The sequence below is a fragment of the Electrona antarctica genome, assembly GCF_951216825.1.
Source record: "Electrona antarctica genome assembly, chromosome: 4".
Lineage (NCBI taxonomy): Eukaryota > Metazoa > Chordata > Actinopteri > Myctophiformes > Myctophidae > Electrona > Electrona antarctica.
The window spans coordinates 2,060,101-2,084,183 of NC_136809.1; the positions used below are offsets into that span (position 1 = coordinate 2,060,101).

Genomic DNA, 24,083 nt, shown 5'->3' on the forward strand with positions numbered 1-24,083 from the left:
GACCATGAGGTGGACCTACCTTGGGGACTGTAACAGCCGTTGGCTGTTTTGTGATTGATGAGTATATATAGAGCTGATGTTATCATCTCTCTATATATATATATTAGTAGGCTGGCTTAGCTGGTACTAGGTTAGGAGGAGTGCCTATTATGTTGCCTGGTACTGGTTGTTGCTTCTGTCCCCTGCAGGTGCTGAGCATTTGTGTCCCTAATGTGTTGCCGTCCTGAGGAGGGCCTGGCTTGGAGCCTGATCAGCCCTCTGATTGGTCCTGTGGCAGCTCAGGCCTCGCTTCCTGGACTATAAAGCTCACTCCATGTCTGGACTTCGGGGTGGGAACACTGCTGCGTGTGGTGTGGGAGCACGCCAGCGTGTGGCCTTCCCTCCAGCCGTCCACTTATCTGTCATTCTGAGTGTCTTTACGTTTACTCCCTTCGGGAAGGAGTTTTGTTGTTAGTTGTAGCTTCGTTTGTTAGAGTGTGTTTGTCCATCTGTTCATCCCCACTCTGCTGTAAGTTACCCTGTTCATCATTTTCATTATGCACGAAGCCACTTTGTATTTATTCTGTGTATTAAAGCAGATACTCTTCTATGAGCTGTATTGTTCTTTCACATGGTATGGGCAGTAAAACCCCTAGACTTAAACTGTTTGTAACAGAGACCATGAGGTGGACCTGCCTTGGGGACAGACAGAGACCATGAGGTGGACCTGATGGGGGACAGACAGAGATCATGAGGTGGACCTGATGGGGGACCGACAGAGATCATGAGGTGGACCTGCCTTGGGGACAGACAGAGACCATGAGGTGGACCTGATGGGGGACCGACAGAGATCATGAGGTGGACCTGCCTTGGGGACAGACAGAGATCATGAGGTGGACCTGATGGGGGACCGACAGAGATCATGAGGTGGACCTGCCTTGGGGACAGACAGAGATCATGAGGTGGACCTGATGGGGGACAGACAGAGATCATGAGGTGGACCTGCCTTGGGGACAGACAGAGACCATGAGGTGGACCTGATGGGGGACCGACAGAGATCATGAGGTGGACCTGCCTTGGGGACAGACAGAGACCATGAGGTGGACCTGCCTTGGGGACAGACAGAGACCATGAGGTGGACCTGATGGGGGACAGACAGAGATCATGAGGTGGACCTGCCTTGGGGACAGACATAGACCATGAGGTGGACCTGATGGGGGACAGACAGATACCATGAGGTGGACCTGCCTTGGGGACAGACAGAAACCATGAGGTGGACCTACCTTGGGGACGGCCGCCTGGAAGCGGATGTTGGAGACGGGACAGGGCGCGGAGGACAGCATGGAGATGATCACCACCAGGACATCAGGACGGGCCGGGGGACAGTCACTGGCCCAGTGGAACAGAACCCTGAGGCTGAGCTTGTCCACTACGGTGACCGGGAGCATCCTGCCTGGAGACACAGGATAGAATACAGTCACCATTCTGAATGATAGATATATTAATACAGTCACCATTCTGAATGATAGATATATTAATACAGTCACCATTCTGAATAATATATTAATACAGTCACCATTCTGAATGATAGATATATTAATACAGTCACCATTCTGAATAATATATTAATACAGTCACCATTCTGAATGATAGATATATTAATACAGTCACCATTCTGAATAATAGATATATTAATACAGTCACCATTCTGAATAATATATTAATACAGTCACCATTCTGAATAATATATTAATACAGTCACCATTCTGAATAATAGATATATTAATACAGTCACCATTCTGAATGATAGATATATTAATACAGTCACCATTCTGAATAATATATTAATACAGTCACCATTCTGAATGATAGATATATTAATACAGTCACCATTCTGAATGATAGATATATTAATACAGTCACCATTCTGAATGATAGATATATTAATACAGTCACCATTCTGAATGATAGATATATTAATACAGTCACCATTCTGAATGATAGATATAGAATAGAATACAGTCACTGGTAACATTCTGCCTTGAAGATATGAGATCTGTCAGATCAGTCATCATATACAGACAGACAGACAGACAGACAGACAGACAGACAGACAGACAGACAGGTGGTGTGATAACAAAAGGGTTACATCCATTTTAAACGTGTGCGTGCGTGCGTGTGTGCGTGCGTGCGTGCGTGCACTTACTGGGTTTGATGGATTCCAGAGGTACAGTCACGTCCGCTAAGGAGATCCTGTGGTCAGAGAGCGAGCCTTCATCAGGAGCCAGACCGGGGCTGGATCCCAGGGTTCTGCTGGAGGTTCTGGGAGCAGGGCTTCCAGAACCTGCGTTAGATTTGGTCTGGAGGTCTCGTAAGCTGAGTCTGGACGGAGGCTGCAGCTTGTCCCTGTGAGAGACAGCGGCATGATTCACCCATTAGACCCTACGACGTGTGGGAACGTCTTAACTAACCCATTAACTAACCCATTAGACCCTACGACATGTGGGAACGTCTTAACTAACCCATTGACTAACCCATTAGACCCTACGACGTGTGGGAACGTCTTAACTAACCCATTAACTAACCCATTAGACCCTACGACGTGTGGGAACGTCTTAACTAACCCATTAACTAACCCATTAACTAACCCATTAACTAACCCATTAGACCCTACGACGTGTGGGAATGTCTTAACTAACCCATTAACTAACCCATTAGACCCTACGACGTGTGGGAACGTCTTAACTAACCCATTAACTAACCCATTAACTAACCCATTAGACCCTACGACGTGTGGGAACGTCTTAACTAACCCATTAACTAACCCATTAGACCCTGCAACGTGTGGGAACGTCTTAACTAACCCATTAACTAACCCATTAGACCCTACGACGTGTGGGAACGTCTTAACTAACCCATTAGACCCTACGACGTGTGGGAACGTCTTAACTAACCCATTAGACCCTACGACGTGTGGGAACGTCTTAACTAACCCATTAACTAACCCATTAGACCCTACGACGTGTCGGAACGTCTTAACTAACCCATTAACTAACCCATTAGACCCTACGACGTGTCGGAACGTCTTAACTAACCCATTAACTAACCCATTAACTAACCCATTAGACCCTACGACGTGTGGGAACGTCTTAACTAACCCATTAACTAACCCATTCAGACCCTACGACGTGTGGGAACGTCTTAACTAACCCATTAACTAACCCATTAGACCCTACAACGTGTGGGAACGTCTTAACTAACCCATTCAGACCCGTACACAGGACTGTGAGGGACAGGACAGGATTGAAAATAACCGACATTTAATACTTTAAACAAATCTCACATCCCTAATTTGAACATTTCCACGAATCCCAAGAGAGAATCACAAATAGCAGATCTGCTGTTTCCTCAACACACCACCAGGTGTGCTGTTTCCTCAACACACCACCAGGGGTGTTGTTTCCTCAACACACCACCAGGGGTGTTGTTTCCACAACACACCACCAGGTGTGTTGTTTCCTCAACACACCACCAGGTGTGTTGTTTCCTCAACACACCACCAGGTGTGTTGTTTCCTCAACACACCACCAGGTGTGTTGTTTCCACAACACACCACCAGGTGTGTTGTTTCCTCAACACACCACCAGGTGTGTTGTTTCCTCAACACACCACCAGGTGTGTTGTTTCCACAACACACCACCAGGTGTGTTGTTTCCTCAACACACCACCAGGTGTGTTGTTTCCACAACACACCACCAGGTGTGCTGTTTCCTCAACACACCACCAGGTGTGTTGTTTCCACAACACACCACCAGGTGTGCTGTTTCCTCAACACACCACCAGGTGTGTTGTTTCCTCAACACACCACCAGGTGTGTTGTTTCCACAACACACCACCAGGTGTGTTGTTTCCTCAACACACCACCAGGTGTGTTGTTTCCTCAACACACCACCAGGTGTGTTGTTTCCACAACACACCACCAGGTGTGCTGTTTCCTCAACACACCACCAGGTGTGTTGTTTCCTCAACACACCACCAGGGGTGTTGTTTCCTCAACACACCACCAGGTGTGTTGTTTCCTCAACACACCACCAGGTGTGTTGTTTCCTCAACACACCACCAGGTGTGTTGTTTCCTCAACACACCACCAGGTGTGTTGTTTCCTCAACACACCACCAGGTGTGTTGTTTCCTCAACACACCACCAGGTGTGTTGTTTCCTCAACACACCACCAGGTGTGTTGTTTCCTCAACACACCACCAGGTGTGTTGTTTCCACAACACAACACCAGGTGTGTTGTTTCCACAACACACCACCAGGTGTGTTGTTTCCTCAACACACCACCAGGTGTGTTGTTTCCTCAACACACCACCAGGTGTGTTGTTTCCTCAACACACCACCAGGTGTGCTGTTTCCTCAACACACCACCAGGTGTGTTGTTTCCACAACACACCACCAGGTGTGTTGTTTCCTCAACACACCACCAGGTGTGTTGTTTCCACAACACACCACCAGGGGTGTTGTTTCCTCAACACACCACCAGGTGTGTTGTTTCCTCAACACACCACCAGGTGTGCTGTTTCCTCAACACACCACCAGGTGTGCTGTTTCCTCAACACACCACCAGGGGTGTTGTTTCCTCAACACACCACCAGGGGTGTTGTTTCCTCAACACACCACCAGGTGTGCTGTTTCCTCAACACACCACCAGGGGTGTTGTTTCCTCAACACACCACCAGGTGTGCTGTTTCCTCAACACACCACCAGGTGTGTTGTTTCCACAACACACCACCAGGTGTGCTGTTTCCTCAACACACCACCAGGTGTGCTGTTTCCACAACACACCACCAGGTGTGCTGTTTCCTCAACACACCACCAGGTGTGCTGTTTCCACAACACACCACCAGGTGTGCTGTTTCCACAACACACCACCAGGTGTGCTGTTTCCACAACACACCACCAGGGGTGTTGTTTCCTCAACACACCACCAGGTGTGCTGTTTCCTCAACACACCACCAGGTGTGCTGTTTCCACAACACACCACCAGGTGTGTTGTTTCCACAACACACCACCAGGTGTGCTGTTTCCTCAACACACCACCAGGTGTGTTGTTTCCTCAACACACCACCAGGTGTGTTGTTTCCTCAACACACCACCAGGGGTGTTGTTTCCTCAACACACCACCAGGTGTGTTGTTTCCTCAACACACCACCAGGTGTGTTGTTTCCTCAACACACCACCAGGTGTGCTGTTTCCACAACACACCACCAGGTGTGTTGTTTCCTCAACACACCACCAGGTGTGCTGTTTCCACAACACACCACCAGGTGTGTTGTTTCCTCAACACACCACCAGGTGTGCTGTTTCCACAACACACCACCAGGTGTGTTGTTTCCTCAACACACCACCAGGGGTGCTGTTTCCTCAACACACCACCAGGTGTGTTGTTTCCTCAACACACCACCAGGTGTGTTGTTTCCTCAACACACCACCAGGTGTGTTGTTTCCTCAACACACCACCAGGTGTGTTGTTTCCTCAACACACCACCAGGTGTGTTGTTTCCTCAACACACCACCAGGTGTGTTGTTTCCTCAACACACCACCAGGTGTGTTGTTTCCTCAACACACCACCAGGTGTGTTGTTTCCTCAACACACCACCAGGGGTGTTGTTTCCTCAACACACCACCAGGTGTGTTGTTTCCTCAACACACCACCAGGTGTGTTGTTTCCTCAACACACCACCAGGTGTGCTGTTTCCTCAACACACCACCAGGTGTGTTGTTTCCTCAACACACCACCAGGTGTGTTGTTTCCTCAACACACCACCAGGTGTGTTGTTTCCTCAACACACCACCAGGTGTGTTGTTTCCTCAACACACCACCAGGTGTGTTGTTTCCACAACACACCACCAGGTGTGTTGTTTCCACAACACACCACCAGGTGTGTTGTTTCCACAACACACCACCAGGTGTGTTGTTTCCTCAACACACCACCAGGTGTGTTGTTTCCTCAACACACCACCAGGTGTGCTGTTTCCACAACACACCACCAGGTGTGTTGTTTCCTCAACACACCACCAGGTGTGCTGTTTCCTCAACACACCACCAGGTGTGCTGTTTCCACAACACACCACCAGGTGTGCTGTTTCCACAACACACCACCAGGTGTGTCGTTTCCTCAACACACCACCAGGTGTGTCGTTTCCTCAACACACCACCAGGTGTGTCGTTTCCTCAACACACCACCAGGTGTGTCGTTTCCTCAACACACCACCAGGTGTGTTGTTTCCTCAACACACCACCAGGTGTGTTGTTTCCTCAACACACCACCAGGTGTGTTGTTTCCTCAACACACCACCAGGTGTGTTGTTTCCTCAACACACCACCAGGTGTGTTGTTTCCTCAACACACCACCAGGTGTGCTGTTTCCACAACACACCACCAGGTGTGTTGTTTCCTCAACACACCACCAGGTGTGCTGTTTCCTCAACACACCACCAGGTGTGCTGTTTCCACAACACACCACCAGGTGTGCTGTTTCCACAACACACCACCAGGTGTGTTGTTTCCTCAACACACCACCAGGTGTGTTGTTTCCTCAACACACCACCAGGTGTGTTGTTTCCTCAACACACCACCAGGTGTGTTGTTTCCACAACACACCACCAGGTGTGTTGTTTCCTCAACACACCACCAGGTGTGCTGTTTCCACAACACACCACCAGGTGTGCTGTTTCCACAACACACCACCAGGTGTGTTGTTTCCTCAACACACCACCAGGTGTGTTGTTTCCACAACACACCACCAGGTGTGTTGTTTCCTCAACACACCACCAGGTGTGCTGTTTCCTCAACACACCACCAGGTGTGTTGTTTCCACAACACACCACCAGGTGTGTCGTTTCCACAACACACCACCAGGTGTGTCGTTTCCTCAACACACCACCAGGTGTGTCGTTTCCTCAACACACCTGGTGGTGTGTTGTTTCCTCAACACACCACCAGGTGTGTTGTGGAAACAACACACCACCAGGTGTGTTGTTTCCTCAACACACCACCAGGTGTGTTGTTTCCTCAACACACCACCAGGTGTGCCGTTTCCTCAACACACCACCAGGTGTGTTGTTTCCTCAACACACCACCAGGTGTGTTGTTTCCTCAACACACCACCAGGTGTGCCGTTTCCTCAACACACCACCAGGTGTGCCGTTTCCTCAACACACCACCAGGTGTGCTGTTTCCACAACACACCACCAGGTGTGCCGTTTCCACAACCACCATACAGTGTGTTAACACACCGAGTGGCATAAACGGCGTTCTCCGTCCTATCAAATAGTAACGCCCAGCGCTCAGGACGGAGATTTATTGATATCAAAACCGATCGCATCATTGGTGCGATCAGAATTACCATTTAACATGCTGGTGCTGGGGAGGTAGAGACTGTTGTTATTACCATTGAACATGCTGGTGCTGGGGGGGTAGAGACTGTTATTACCATTTAACATGCTGGTGCTGGGGGGGTAGAGACTGTTATTATTACCATTTAACATGTTGGTGCTGGGGAGGTAGAGACTGTTGTTATTACCATTTAACATGCTGGTGCTGGGGAGGTAGAGACTGGTATTACCATTTAACATGCTGGTGATGGGGAGGTACAGACTGTTATTACCATTTAACATGCTGGTGCTGGGGAGGTAGATACTGTTATTACCATTTAACATGCTGGTGCTGGGGGGGTACAGACTGTTGTTATTACCATTTAACATGCTGGTGCTGGGGGGGTAGAGACTGTTGTAACAGGGTCTTCCCCAGCTCGTCCAACTCGTCCAGGGTTTTAGGGGGAACAGCAGCGCCCCCTGCTGACGGAGCCTGGGGTTTTATCAGCGCCAGAGTCGGTAACAAGGCAGAGACGTCTGGGCCGGCCACGTCCACGCTGTCCGAAGACTGGAGAGAGAGAGAGACGGCGAGAAACTGTTTACTGTGTGTGTGTGTGTGTGTGTGCTTACGGTGCGTGCGTCGGTGCGTGCGTGCGTTGCGTGCGTGCGTTACACTGCTGTTACCTGGAAGGTGTTCCAGTCTCCCAGCTGAGCGTTAGAACTCTGGGTTAGTTCACTGAGTCCTAGAGGTTACACAACAACATCAATACATTAGAACTCTGGGTTAGTTCACTGAGTCCTAGAGGTTACACAACAACATCAATACATTAGAACTCTGGGTTAGTTCACCGAGTCCTAGAGGTTACACAACAACATCAATACATTAGAACTCTGGGTTAGTTCACCGAGTCCTAGAGGTTACACAACAACATCAATACATTAGAACTCTGGGTTAGTTCACTGAGTCCTAGAGGTTACACAACAACATCAATACATTAGAACTCTGGGTTAGTTCACTGAGTCCTAGAGGTTACACAACAACATCAATACATTAGAACTCTGGGTTAGTTCACTGAGTCCTAGAGGTTACACAACAACATCAATACATTAGAACTCTGGGTTAGTTCACCGAGTCCTAGAGGTTACACAACAACATCAATACATTAGAACTCTGGGTTAGTTCACCGAGTCCTAGAGGTTACACAACAACATCAATACATTAGAACTCTGGGTTAGTTCACTGAGTCCTAGAGGTTACACAACAACATCAATACATTAGAACTCTGGGTTAGTTCACCGAGTCCTAGAGGTTACACAACAACATCAATACATTAGAACTCTGGGTTAGTTCACCGAGTCCTAGAGGTTACACAACAACATCAATACATTAGAACTCTGGGTTAGTTCACCGAGTCCTAGAGGTTACACAACAACATCAATACATTAGAACTCTGGGTTAGTTCACTGAGTCCTAGAGGTTACACAACAACATCAATACATTAGAACTCTGGGTTAGTTCACCGAGTCCTAGAGGTTACACAACAACATCAATACATTAGAACTCTGGGTTAGTTCACCGAGTCCTAGAGGTTACACAACAACATCAATACATTGTAAGGTATCAACACATAAAATAACAACCGCTTTCTTTGCAGCTGTAAAGTACAGCAGTGAAAGTAATGGCAGATGATTCTTACATTCTTCTTATTATCTAAACCTTTTCATGTCGAAACCCAACAGAGAGATTAGACGTTTGCTACGCGACCCAAACTAGTGAAAATAGCTGATGAGCAAGCTTGTATCGTCTATTTTCACGACTTCTTAATAATAGGCTACTAGAGGTCCCATTGGACCTTACCTAATGACATCATCATCACTGGACCAGAGTAATATAGTAAGAGAGTGGCGACACTAGCGTTGACTCCAATTGTAACAATGGAATGCGGAAGTGCTCATTCTATCTCAATGGGATAGTTCCAATGTGTGGAACTATAGCCCATAGCACCCAGCTTTGTCTCAATGGGATAGTTCCAAGGTGTGGAACTATAGCTCATAGCACCCCGCTTTGTCTCAATGGGATAGTTCCAATGTGTGGAACTATAGCCCATAGCACCCCGCTTTGTCTCAATGGGATAGTTCCAATGTGTGGAACTATAGCCCATAGCACCCTGCTTTGCGGCGAGATCAAAGCGTGTCGCTACTCTCCACTCTACACTTGACATACCTACTTAATGACATCATCATTAGTGGACCTTACCTAATGACATCATCACCAGTGGACCTTACCTAATGACATCATCATCAGTGGACCTTACCTAATGACATCATCACCAGTGGACCTTACCTAATGACATCATCATCAGTGGACCTTACCTAATGACATCATCATCAGTGGACCTTACCTAATGACATCATCACCAGTGGACCTTACCTAATGACATCATCATCAGTGGACCTTACCTAATGACATCATCACCAGTGGACCTTACCTAATGACATCATCACCAGTGGACCTTACCTAATGACATCATCATCAGTGGACCTTACCTAATGACATGAGCTCATCATCTAACAGGTTGAGGCCTGTCGTGTCCTTCGACGGGTTTCGTATCGAGGCTTTGCCCTGATTGGACGATGCTGCTGCCGTGGACGTGTCCAATCCCGTCAGGTCTAGGAGCGATGTGCCACTGCTTCCTGGTCGGGACACAGAGGTTAACCGTTTGAAGGACTGTCGTCTAGCGCTGCACCTTCTAGAAGGACTGTCGTCTAGCGCTTCACCTTCTAGAAGGACTGTCGTCTAGCGCTGCACCTTCTAGAAGGACTGTCGTCTAGCGCTGCACCTTCTAGCTCAGATGAAGGACTTCTATGTCAGTCGTTCTTCGATTTTTCAAAAATAGCAGACCTACAAGACCTACAAGCTATGAGCTTGTAGATCTGCTATTTTTCAATAGCTAAAGCACAACATAATGCTAACACCAAAAGGGGTTAAATGGTAAATGGTAAATGGTGCATTTATATAGCGCCTTTATCCAAGGCGCTTTACATAGATGACCTAGTGCTGCAGCATTCGGACTCAGAGAAATTACCTCATATTATGAATATGAAGAAACAATTTGCCCAAGAGAAGCTGATATTCGCACGCATGCATGCACGCACGCACATGCACGCGCACACACGCACACAGACACACACACACACACACACACACACACACACACACACACACACACACACACACCTGGTATTGAGGGCATGGCGGTAGCGTCTCCGTTAACGTCCTCTCCCTTCTCCAGGTGTCTGTAGAGGTTGATGACCTGAGTCAGGTGGTCGTTAGCCTGTAGGATGTCCGCTGGAACACACACAGCACCCACCAGTTATAGGTCTCTCTCTCTCCACAGGGGAACACCAGTTAGTGGTCCCTCTCTCTACAGGGGAACACCAGTTAGAGGTCTCTCTCTCTCCACAGGGGAACACCAGTTAGTGGTCTCTCTCTCTACAGGGGAACAACAGTTAGTGGTCTCTCTCTCCACACTCTACACAGAGGAACACCAGTTAGCGGTCCCTCTCTCTACAGGGGAACACCAGTTAGTGGTCCCTATCTCTACAGGGGAACACCAGTTAGTGGTCCCTCTCTCTCCACAGGGGAACACCAGTTAGTGGTATCTCTCTCTCCACAGAGGAACACCAGTTAGTGGTCTCTCTCTCTACAGGAGAACACCAGTTAGTGGTCCCTCTCTCTACAGGGGAACACCAGTTAGTGGTCTCTCTCTCTCCGCAGAGGAACACCAGTTAATGGTCTCTCTCTCTCTCCACAGGGGAACCCCAGTTAGTGGTCTCTCTCTCCACAGAGGAACACCAGTTAGTGGTCTCTCTCTCCACAGAGGAACACTAGTTAGTGGTCTCTCTCTCCACAGAGGAACACCAGTTAGTGGTCTCTCTCTCTCCACAGGGGAACACCAGTTAGTGGTCTCTCTCTCCACAGAGGAACACCAGTTAGTGGTCCCTCTCTCTACAGGGGAACACCAGTTAGAGGTCTCTCTCTCTCCACAGGGGAACACCAGTTAGTGGTCCCTCTCTCTACAGGGGAACACCAGTTAGAGGTCTCTCTCTCTCCACAGGGGAACACCAGTTAGTGGTCTCTCTCTCTACAGGGGAACACCAGTTAGTGGTCTCTCTCTCCACACTCTCCACAGAGGAACACCAGTTAGCGGTCCCTCTCTCTACAGGGGAACACCAGTTAGTGGTCCCTCTCTCTACAGGGGAACACCAGTTAGTGGTCCCTCTCTCTCCACAGGGGAACACCAGTTAGTGGTATCTCTCTCTCCACAGAGGAACACCAGTTAGTGGTCTCTCTCTCTACAGGAGAACACCAGTTAGTGGTCCCTCTCTCTACAGGGGAACACCAGTTAGTGGTCTCTCTCTCTCCGCAGAGGAACACCAGTTAATGGTCTCTCTCTCTCTCCACAGGGGAACACCAGTTAGTGGTCTTTCTCTCCACAGAGGAACACCAGTTAGTGGTCTCTCTCTCCACAGAGGAACACCAGTTAGTGGTCTCTCTCTCCACAGAGGAACACCAGTTAGTGGTCTCTCTCTCTCCACAGGGGAACACCAGTTAGTGGTCTCTCTCTCCACAGAGGAACACCAGTTAGTGGTCTCTCTCTCTCCACAGGGGAACACCAGTTAGTGGTCTCTCTCTCCACACTCTCCACAGAGGAACACCAGTTAGTGGTCCCTCTCTCTACAGGGGAACACCAGTTAGTGGTCCCTCTCTCTACAGGGGAACACCAGTTAGTGGTCTCTCTCTCTACAGGTGAACACCAGTTAGTGGTCTCTCTCTCTACAGGGGAACACCAGTTAGTGGTCCCTCTCTCTACAGGGGAACACCAGTTAGTGGTCTCTCTCTCTCTCCACAGGGGAACACCAGTTAGTGGTCCCTCTCTCTACAGGGGAACACCAGTTAGTGGTCCCTCTCTCCACAGGGGAACACCAGTTAGTGGTCTCTCTCTCCACACTCTCCACAGAGGAACACCAGTTAGTGGTCCCTCTCTCTACAGGGGAACACCAGTTAGTGGTCCCTCTCTCTACAGGGGAACACCAGTTAGTGGTATCTCTCTCTCCACAGGGGAACACCAGTTAGTGGTCTCTCTCTCCACAGAGGAACACCAGTTAGTGGTCTCTCTCTCCACAGAGGAACACCAGTTAGTGGTCTCTCTCTCTCCACAGGGGAACACCAGTTAGTGGTCTCTCTCTCCACAGAGGAACACCAGTTAGTGGTCTCTCTCTCTCCACAGGGGAACACCAGTTAGTGGTCTCTCTCTCCACACTCTCCACAGAGGAACACCAGTTAGTGGTCCCTCTCTCTACAGGGGAACACCAGTTAGTGGTCCCTCTCTCTACAGGGGAACACCAGTTAGTGGTCTCTCTCTCTACAGGGGAACACCAGTTAGTGGTCTCTCTCTCTACAGGGGAACACCAGTTAGTGGTCCCTCTCTCTACAGGGGAACACCAGTTAGTGGTCTCTCTCTCTCTCCAAAGGGGAACACCAGTTAGTGGTCCCTCTCTCTACAGGGGAACACCAGTTAGTGGTCCCTCTCTCCACAGGGGAACACCAGTTAGTGGTCTCTCTCTCCACACTCTCCACAGAGGAACACCAGTTAGTGGTCCCTCTCTCTACAGGGGAACACCAGTTAGTGGTCCCTCTCTCTACAGGGGAACACCAGTTAGTGGTATCTCTCTCTCCACAGGGGAACACCAGTTAGTGGTCTCTCTCTCTACAGGGGAACACCAGTTAGTGGTATCTCTCTCTCCACAGGGGAACACCAGTTAGTGGTCTCTCTCTCTCCACAGGGGAACACCAGTTAGTGGTCCCTCTCTCTACAGGGGAACACCAGTTAGTGGTATCTCTCTCTCCACAGGGGAACACCAGTTAGTGGTCTCTCTCTCTCTCCACAGGGGAACACCAGTTAGTGGTCTCTCTCTCTACAGGGTTAGCATAGGAACACTAGTTAGTGGTCTCTCTCCACAGGGTTAGCATAGGAACACCAGTTAGTGGTCTCTCTCTCTACAGGGTTAGCATAGGAACACCAGTTAGTGGTCTCTCTCTCTACAGGGTTACCATAGGAACACCAGTTAGTGGTCTCTCTACAGGGTTACCATAGGAACACCAGTTAGTGGTATCTCTCTCCCCAGGGTTAGCATAGGAACACCAGTTAGTGGTCTCTCTCTCCACAGGGTTAGCATAGGACCACAAAGCACAGCTAGCAGTGCTTTGTGAGTCTTATTAGCAGAATGGGATTAGTTTGACCAATCTATGAGACTGATGGACTGGAGCTACAGTACCTGTTGTATAAATAATACAACTACAAAACGCAACATTAAGGTGTTTTCAGACGGGCAGCGACTGACACGCCTTGGTAATTAATTGTCAAGGAGAGGCGGGCAATTATTTGACGCGCTACACCACACCCTCATGAGCAGACCTGTCGCTGATGCAGGCGACAACAAATTATTCCCGAGTGCGGCACGGCTGCAGCTCACCGCTCCAAGAGATGGGTCAAATGCGGAGAACAAATTTCACTGCGGTAACGTGTGTGACAAAATCGTACAACTTTGACTTTGACTTGACTACCTACAGCTAGTTAACATGTTACCTAAAGCTAGTTAACATGTTACCTACAGCTAGTTAACATGTTACCTAAAGCTAGTTAACATGTTACCTACAGCTAGTTAACATGTTAGCTAAAGCTAGTTAACATGTTACCTACAGCTAGTTAACATGTTCTCACCCAAAGCTTCATCGTTATCCTCTGTATCGCTGGCTAGTCGAAACAGCGTCGGTCTCATCTTCTCACAGCGCTGGTACAGATCCTGCAAACATCAGACACACACAAACGACTTCACCTCTTGAACTCTGGTCCAACATTCAGACACAATAGGTGAACACGCTACAACCAGCAGATCTGAGCTGCGGCATATTGTGAGCTTGTAGATCAGCTATTGGTGAGGAGACAAGGCGTAGAGGGAAACAAGGAGGGGCCAGCGGAGAACAAAGTACATAATATATGGTTTAACACATTGACTGCCAGGTATTAATTAATTGATTCCTCCACCACCGCCAGTGTTCACTACTTCAGTGCTCCCGGCTGTGGCCACCAGGGGCGCTGTAGGCTCCCAGCAGCTGGTTCAGACATACCTTAATGAGCTCCTGGTTGCTGTAGGAGATGTGCTCCCGGCTGTGGCCACCAGGGGCGCTGTAGGCTCCCAGCAGCTGGTTCAGACATACCTTAATGAGCTCCTGGTTGCTGTGGGAGATGTGCTCCCGGCTGTGGCCACCAGGGGCGCTGTAGGCTCCCAGCAGCTGGTTGAGCAGACCAACGCTCTCCTTCACCTCCTGAATAGTGTTCAGTCGCTTGGACACCTTCTCTGTGCGCTGCTGGTCCTGGACAGCAGGGGGCAGCAACAACAGCATTGTACAAAACTACCTAGAACAGGTTCTCAACGGTTTTGTCTGGGGACCCCCCCCCCCCCCCGCCCCCAATACAAACTGACCACTACATTAACCTTAATAATAGAGAAAAGAACAAACGCATGCAGTTCTGATTGCAATGGGAAGTTCATTCCATAGTTTAGATTGGGAGTGAGTCTGTAGTTCTGACTGCAATGGGAAGTTCATGGGAGTGAGTCTGCAGTTCTGACTGTAATGGGAAGTTCATTCCATAGTTTAGATTGGGAGTGTGTCTGTAGTTCTGACTGCAATGGGAAGTTCATTCCATAGTTTAGATTGGGAGTGAGTCTGTGGTTCTGACTGCAATGGGAAGTTCATTCCATAGTTTAGATTGGGAGTGAATCTACAGTTCTGACTGTAATGGGAAGTTCATTCCATAGTTTAGATTGGGAGTGAGTCTGTAGTTCTGACTGTAATGGGAAGTTCATTCCATAGTTTAGATTGGGAGTGAGTCTGTAGTTCTGACTGCAATGGGAAGTTCATTCCATAGTTTAGATTGGGAGTGAGTCTGTAGTTCTGACTGCAATGGGAAGTTCATTCCATAGTTTAGATTGGGAGTGAGTCTGTAGTTCTGACTGCAATGGGAAGTTCATTCCATAGTTTAGATTGGGAGTGAGTCTGTAGTTCTGACTGTAATGGGAAGTTCATTCCATAGTTTAGATTGGGAGTGAGTCTGCAGTTCTGATTGCAATGGGAAGTTCATTCCATAGTTTAGATTGGGAGTGAGTCTGTAGTTCTGACTGCAATGGGAAGTTCATGGGAGTGAGTCTGCAGTTCTGACTGCAATGGGAAGTTCATTCCATAGTTTAGATTGGGAGTGAGTCTGTAGTTCTGACTGCAATGGGAAGTTCATTCCATAGTTTAGATTGGGAGTGAGTCTGTGGTTCTGACTGCAATGGGAAGTTCATTCCATAGTTTAGATTGGGAGTGAGTCTGTGGTTCTGACTGCAATGGGAAGTTAATTCCATAGTTTAGATTGGGAGTGAGTCTGTGGTTCTGACTGCAATGGGAAGTTCATTCCATAGTTTAGATTGGGAGTGAGTCTGTAGTTCTGACTGCAATGGGAAGTTCATTCCATAGTTTAGATTGGGAGTGAGTCTGTAGTTCTGACTGCAATGGGAAGTTCATTCCATAGTTTAGATTGGGAGTGAGTCTGTAGTTCTGACTGCAATGGGAAGTTCATTCCATAGTTTAGATTGGGAGTGAGTCTGCAGTTCTGACTGCAATGGGAAGTTCATTCCATAGTTTAGATTGGGAGTGAGTCTGTAGTTCTGACTGCAATAGGAAGTTCATTCCATAGTTTAGATTGGGAGTGAGTCTGCAGTTCTGACTGCAATGGGAAGTTCATTCCATAGTTTAGATTGGGAGTGAGGCTGTAGTTCTGACTGCAATGGGAAGTTAATTCCATAGTTTAGATTGGGAGTGAGTCTGTAGTTCTGACTGCAATGGGAAGTTCATTCCATAGTTTAGATTGGGAGTGAGTCTGTAGTTCTGACTGCAATGGGAAGTTCATTCCATAGTTTAGATTGGGAGTGAGTCTGTAGTTCTGACTGTAATGGGAAGTTCATTCCATAGTTTAGATTGGGAGTGAGTCTGTAGTTCTGACTGTAATGGGAAGTTCATTCCATAGTTTAGATTGGGAGTGAGTCTGTAGTTCTTACTGCAATGGGAAGTTCATTCCATAGTTTAGATTGGGAGTGAGTCTGCAGTACTACAGTAGTATCGCACGCACGCAGCTTGTTAAACAAACAAACAAAGAGCGTGACTCACCTCCTGCACCATTTCCTTAATGAGTTTGTTTGCTGCTTTCAGATCGTCAGCGTCAGCGCTGGTCAGTAAACGAGACAGAGTCTACAGGATGGAGAGAACAGAGGAGGGGAAGAATGGAAGAGAGGAAGAACAGAGGAGGAGAATGGAAGTGAGGTAAACTAGTTGAGTCCCTGAAGGATTTAAGAGAGGTCAACTAGTCTGGTGACCACCGGAGAGACGGGTGACAGCCGGCATGTAGACGGCACCCCGGGAGCAGTATGGGTTAGCGCCCCAGCCTGCATCCTCCGTGATGAGGAAGCCTAAAAAACCTTCGATGAGGCCTTTAGGAGGGCCATTCGAGCCACAAGTGGAGTCTGCCGTACTACCGTTGCCCAGCGGTGGAGCCTGCAGAACCACTGCGGCTCAAGAATCCACCACTCCTGAATGAAGTGTCTGGTGCTGGGAGTCTGGTGCAACGCACAGGTCCTGGCGGTACTCCTGGTGAGAGCAGGAGTGGACCTGGTGAGACGTAGCAGGGGCCCGGACAGGAGGCAACCCACAGAGCCTAGTCCCTCCACATACCAGAATTGTACCTCTCAGTCCCGGCATAGTAGTTCCGGAGTGGTCCCAACGGATTGTGCGGCCCTGTCTTTCCCTAGAGGTCTGATCGAGGGTAGCTACTGGGACATAAGTCGGGACTTGATCACCCTGGCTGGGTCACCCGAGTGAGGGGTATGATGTTCGAGAGACCCGAAACCCCGATGACCTTGGGATACATCACTGAGGATACGCCCCAGTTGCATTCAGGCGATGTTATTTTCGATGAGTTGAGTCCCTGAAGGATTGAAGTGAGGTAAACTAGTTGAGTCCCTGAAGGATCATTACCTTAGACTTCTCCTCGTCCTCAAACAGAACGTTGGTCCTGGGCGGGAGGGGAGGGAGGGGTCTGTCGTCAGGAAGCACTGGATCCTGCTGGACAATACCTGGAAGACAGCAAGGACTCCTGTCACCTTAACATGACCATATATAGAGCGTCGCAGTCCCGCCTCCTCAAGAGACCCGGAAAATAAATCCCTGTTCATTTTCCTCAGACTTTTCAGAAAGTAATTATTTAAAGACAAAGACAACTCTTGTCGTGACAAATCATGACAATAAACACAATGTTTTGGGCCAAACAAAGAATTAGAATTAGAAAGAAAACGGAAGGTTACAACACTTTTTTTGTTGTTTTTCTTCAAAATATTGTGTTTGTTGTCATGATTTGTCACGACTCGAGTTGGCTTTGTACGACGCTTAAAAGGTCTTTAAATAAATACTTTTTGAAATGCAGGAAAAATGCATTGGGATTCATTTCCTGGGCCTGGCGTCGTCATGAAAGGGGGCGGGACTGCGATGCTCTATAGACACGTCACCTTAACACTTTAATTGCCCGGGGTTATTTAATCCATTACATTATAGCGCCCATTCGATTTATAAACACGGACCCCTTTTCCGGACGGACTGGCGGAAGTTGTTGATGTGTGTGTAGCAGCTAACAATAGCCACACCACTCTAGAGTCGATCGACAACAACGGGAGACAAGAATAAATAAATAAAATCGAGACTAGCGACTGGACCGTGGAGCGCCGTCTAACACAGGATCCTTTTTCATAAAAAGACGGGATGATTTAGATCGCGAGTTATGAACGTTTTAAGATTTTCGTTTTCATCAGCTAAACAGGGGAGGGAGTTTTTCGATGACGTCTCACTCGCGTCAACGAGGATTGCCCAGCAGGCGCGCCTGGGCTATAGAGCCATGCAATCCGTTCTCATATCAATAAACTTCGTCTTTTGGACAATACTTTAGCATCAGATAGGCGTGTTGCTAACCTTTAGCATCAGATAGGTGTGTTGCTAACCTTTAGCATCAGATAGGTGTGTTGCTAACCTTGTTTCTTTAGCATCAGATAGGTGTGTTGCTAACCTTTAGCATCAGATAGGCGTGTTGCTAACCTTTAGCATCAGATAGGTGTGTTGCTAACCTTTAGCATCAGATAGGTGTGTTGCTAACCTTTAGCATCAGATAGGCGTGTTGCTAACCTTTAGCATCAGATAGGTGTGTTGCTAACCTTTAGCATCAGATAGGCGTGTTGCTAACCTTTAGCATCAGATAGGCGTGTTGCTAACCTTTAGCATCAGATAGGTGTGTTGCTAACCTTTAGCATCATATAGGTGTGTTGCTAACCTTTAGCATCAGATAGGTGTGTTGCTAACCTTTAGCATCAGATAGGTGTGTTGCTAACCTTGTTTATTTAGCATCAGATAGGTGTGTTGCTAACCTTTAGCATCAGATAGGTGTGTTGCTAACCTTTAGCATCAGATAGGCGTGTTGCTAACCTTGTTTCTTTAGCATCAGATAGGTGTGTTGCTAACCTTTAGCATCAGATAGGCGTGTTGCTAACCTTGTTTCTTTAGCATCAGATAGGTGTGTTGCTAACCTTTAGCATCAGATAGGCGTGTTGCTAACCTTGTTTCTTTAGCATCAGATAGGTGTGTTGCTAACCTTTAGCATCAGATAGGTGTGTTGCTAACCTTGTTTATTTAGCATCAGATAGGTGTGTTGCTAACCTTTAGCATCAGAGAGGTGTGTTGCTAACCTTTAGCATCAGATAGGCGTGTTGCTAACCTTGTTTCTTTAGCATCAGATAGGTGTGTTGCTAACCTTGTTTCTTTAGCATCAGATAGGTGTGTTGCTAACCTTTAGCATCAGATAGGTGTGTTGCTAACCTTGTTTCTTTAGCATCAGATAGGTGTGTTGCTAACCTTTAGCATCAGATAGGTGTGTTGCTAACCTTGTTTCTTTAGCATCAGATAGGTGTGTTGCTAACCTTGTTTCTTTAGCATCAGATAGGTGTGTTGCTAACCTTTAGCATCAGATAGGTGTGTTGCTAACCTTGTTTCTTTAGCATCAGATAGGTGTGTTGCTAACCTTGTTTCTTTAGCATCAGATAGGCGTGTTGCTAACCTTGTTTCTTTAGCATCAGATAGGCGTCTGCTATCTTGGTCTCCTCTGGCAGGCCGACGTTCCAACTGTACATCATTTCCAGAACCTTGTTCTTCACCGGCTCCGGAGCCCGGGAACCTAAATACTGCAGAGGAGAAGGGGTTAATGGGGGTCCCTAAATACTGCAGAGGAGAAGGGGTTAACGGGGGTCCCTAAATACTGCAGAGGAGAAGGGGTTAATGGGGGTCCCAGAGGAGAAGGGGTTAATGGGGGTCCCAGAGGAGAAGGGGTTAATGGGGGTCCCAGAGGAGAAGGGGTTAATGGGGGTCCCAGAGGAGAAGGGGTTAATGGGGGTCCCAGAGGAGAAGGGGTTAATGGGGGTCCCAGAGGAGAAGGGGTTAATGGGGGTCCCAGAGGAGAAGGGGTTAATGGGGGTCCCAGAGGAGAAGGGGTTAATGGGGGTCCCAGAGGAGAAGGGGTTAATGGGGGTCCCAGAGGAGAAGGGGTTAATGGGGGTCCCTAAGGTAAGACTGTTTTAGATTCAGTACCGCCACCTTTTATTCAGAATCAAGGACCCCCTTCACCCCATACTCCAACGTTTTGATTTATAAAACCGCACATGCTAGCATCATGACTGGCTGTGCTATGGACCAATAATAACACACTAGCATCATGACTGGCTGTGCTATGGACCAATAATAACACACTAGCATCATGACTGGCTGTGCTATGAACCAATCATAACCCACTAGCATCATGACTGGCTGTGCTATGAACCAATCATAACCCACTTACAGAAAAAGTGAGTGAATAGTCAATAAGTTCAAAATAGAACAGCATGAAGGGACATTACTACTGCTTTCTATTCTAATAAAAGGTCGTGCTTAGTGACAGTCAGTTGATTTGTTTAACACTTTACAGATCAGCTGATTTACACAAAGTGTGTTAAATGTTTTCTCATTAAAGACTTTTAATATTGAAATCACTTGTGGAAAACCACCTGTTTACCACCTCGATAAAAAACATTCATCCGGTCACTACCTTGGGTGAAACCACCTTGATAAGAACATTTCTTCCGGTCCCTACCTTGGGTGAAACCACCTTGATAAGAACATTTCTTCCGGTCCCTACCTTGGGTGAAACCACCTTGATAAGAACATTTCTTCCGGTCCCTACCTTGGGTGAAACCACCTTGATAAGAACATTTCTTCCGGTCCCTACCTTGGGTGAAACCACCTTGATAAGAACATTTCTTCCGGTCCCTACCTTGGGTGAAACCACCTTGATAAGAACATTTCTTCCGGTCCCTACCTTGGGTGAAACCACCTTGATAAGAACATTTCTTCCAGTCCCTACCTTGGGTGAAACCACCTTGATAAGAACATTTCTTCCGGTCCCTACCTTGGGTGAAACCACCTTGATAAGAACATTTCTTCCGGTCCCTACCTTGGGTGAAATCACCTTGATAAGAACATTTCTTCCGGTCCCTACCTTGATAAGAACATTTCTTCCGGTCCCTACCTTGGGTGAAATCACCTTGATAAGAACATTTCTTCCGGTCACTACCTTGATAAGAACATTTCTTCTGGTCACTACCTTGATAAGAACATTTCTTCCGGTCACTACCTTGATAAGAACATTTCTTCTGGTCACTACCTTGATAAGAACATTTATTCTGGTCACTACCTTGATAAGAACATTTCTTCTGGTCACTACCTTGATAAGAACATTTCTTCTGGTCACTACCTTGATAAGAACATTTCTTCCGGTCACTACCTTGATAAGAACATTTCTTCTGGTCACTACCTTGATAAGAACATTTATTCTGGTCACTACCTTGATAAGAACATTTCTTCCGGTCACTACCTTGATAAGAACATTTCTTCTGGTCACTACCTTGATAAGAACATTTCTTCTGGTCACTACCTTGGGTGAAACCACCTTGATGAGCTCGTTGAGGAAGCGGAACTTTCCTACTTCCAGGTGGAAGCGTTTTCCACAGTTCTTCATACACGTCTCCAGAACCTGAGCAGGAAAACATACATGCAGACATCATCCCGCTTTTACACGGCTGCTTAATACAAACATTAATAAATGAAATAATACATTTATAAAAATCCCATGGCCTAGGGGGCCTAGGGGATCCACCATGACACCCCTACGGGCCCCTAGGCCATGGGATGAGTAAGAGTAAGTAAGTAATATGAACCCAAAAGTGACAACAATAAATGGTAAATGGTGCATTTATATAGCACCTTTATCCAAGGCATAGATTCACCCATTCACCCATTCACACACACATTCACACACACATTCACACACACATTCACACACACATTCACACACACATTCACACACACATTCACACACACATTCACACACACATTCACACACACATTCACACACACATTCACACACACATTCACACACTCATTCACACACTCATTCACACACTCATTCACACACACATTCACACACACATTCACACACACATTCACACACCCATTCACACACCCATTCACACACCCATTCACACACACATTCACACACACATTCACACACCCATTCACACACACATTCACACACCCATTCACACACACATTCACACACCCATTCACACACACATTCACACACCCATTCACACACACATTCACACACTCATTCACACACACTTCACACACACATTCACACACACATTCATACACACAAAGTACTGCCTTGCTTAACGGTAATGGAAACAAGGAATTGGGTGTTGATCAAATGGAATCAATGTTTCAAGGTAGAGTATAGTCTATTTCTCGTTTCAAATGTTTTCAAAAACATTCTTGAAAGCAATGTTGTTTAGTTAAATGACATTATGTGTTAGTTTACAGCTGTCATGTTGTTTAGTTAAATTACATTGTGTGTTAGTTTACAGCTGTCATGTTGTTTAGTTAAATGACATTGTGTGTTAGTTTACAGCTGTCATGTTGTTTAGTTAAATGACATTGTGTGTTAGTTTACAGCTGTCATGTTTTCTTAAATGACATTGTGTGTTAGTTTACAGCTGTCATGTTGTTTATTTAAATTACATTGTGTGTTAGTTTACAGCTGTCATGTTGTTTATTTAAATTACATTGTGTGTTAGTTTACAGCTGTCATGGTGTTTAGTTAAATTGCATTGTGTGTTAGTTTACAGCTGTCATGGTGTTTAGTTAAATTACATTGTGTGTTAGTTTACAGCTGTCATGTTGTTTAGTTAAATGACATTGTGTGTTAGTTTACAGCTGTCATGTTGTTTAGTTAAATGACATTGTGTGTTAGTTTACAGCTGTCATGTTGTTTAGTTAAATGACATTGTGTGTTAGTTTACAGCTGTCATGTTGTTTAGTTAAATGACATTGTGTGTTAGTTTACAGCTGTCATGTTTTCTTAAATGACATTGTGTGTTAGTTTACAGCTGTCATGTTGTTTAGTTAAATTACATTGTGTGTTAGTTTACAGCTGTCATGTTGTTTAGTTAAATGACATTGTGTGTTAGTTTACAGCTGTCATGTTGTTTAGTTAAATGACATTGTGTGTTAGTTTACAGCTGTCATGTTTTCTTAAATGACATTGTGTGTTAGTTTACAGCTGTCATGTTGTTTAGTTAAATTACATTGTGTGTTAGTTTACAGCTGTCATGTTGTTTAGTTAAATGACATTGTGTGTTAGTTTACAGCTGTCATGTTGTTTAGTTAAATGACATTGTGTGTTAGTTTACAGCTGTCATGTTGTTTAGTTAAATGACATTGTGTGTTAGTTTACAGCTGTCATGGTGTTTAGTTAAATTACATTGTGTGTTAGTTTACAGCTGTCATGTTGTTTAGTTAAATGACATTGTGTGTTAGTTTACAGCTGTCATGTTGTTTAGTTAAATGACATTGTGTGTTAGTTTACAGCTGTCATGTTTTCTTAAATGACATTGTGTGTTAGTTTACAGCTGTCATGTTTTCTTAAATGACATTGTGTGTTAGTTTACAGCTGTCATGTTGTTTAGTTAAATTACATGTCAAGAATCTCAAAAACAAAAAATCCACTGACAGCACAAATATTGACATGATATTAATTAAGAATATAATACACACTATAGTTGCACCATTCACACATATCTGCAATCAATCATTCCTTACTGGCATATTTCCTAATAAAATGAAGACAGCTAAAGTTATTCCAATCTATAAAACTGGAGACAAGCATCAGTCATAATGTAATACATTTTACTGTACCATCAGTCATAATGGAATACATGTTACTGTACCATCAGTCATAATGTAATAAATGTTACTGTATCATCAGTCATAATGTAATAAATGTTACTGTACCATCAGTCATAATGGAATAAATGTTACTGTACTATCAGTCATATTGTAATAAATGTTACTGTACCATCAGTCATAATGTAATAAATGTATTACTGTACCATCAGTGATAATGTAATAAATGTGACTGTACCATAAGTGATAATGTAA

The 24,083-nt window shown here is 46.3% G+C and overlaps 1 protein-coding gene across 1 annotated transcript in view; it reads right to left on the reverse strand.

The window, feature by feature from the left end:
* The window catches only part of LOC306921785 (ADP-ribosylation factor-binding protein GGA1-like), a 33,900-nt gene that overhangs the window by 3,628 nt on the left and 6,189 nt on the right, over positions 1–24,083 (reverse strand). The window contains exons 4-15 of the mRNA XM_079499083.1: positions 21,520–21,618; positions 19,615–19,738; positions 17,496–17,593; positions 16,632–16,712; positions 14,640–14,795; positions 14,143–14,224; positions 10,596–10,706; positions 9,905–10,051; positions 8,042–8,100; positions 7,738–7,925; positions 2,186–2,385; positions 1,263–1,432 (exon numbers count right to left, since the gene is read on the reverse strand). Of these exons, the coding sequence (XP_079355209.1) occupies positions 1,263–1,432; positions 2,186–2,385; positions 7,738–7,925; positions 8,042–8,100; positions 9,905–10,051; positions 10,596–10,706; positions 14,143–14,224; positions 14,640–14,795; positions 16,632–16,712; positions 17,496–17,593; positions 19,615–19,738; positions 21,520–21,618 (1,515 nt within the window). The remainder of the gene's footprint in view (positions 1–1,262; positions 1,433–2,185; positions 2,386–7,737; positions 7,926–8,041; positions 8,101–9,904; positions 10,052–10,595; positions 10,707–14,142; positions 14,225–14,639; positions 14,796–16,631; positions 16,713–17,495; positions 17,594–19,614; positions 19,739–21,519; positions 21,619–24,083) is intronic.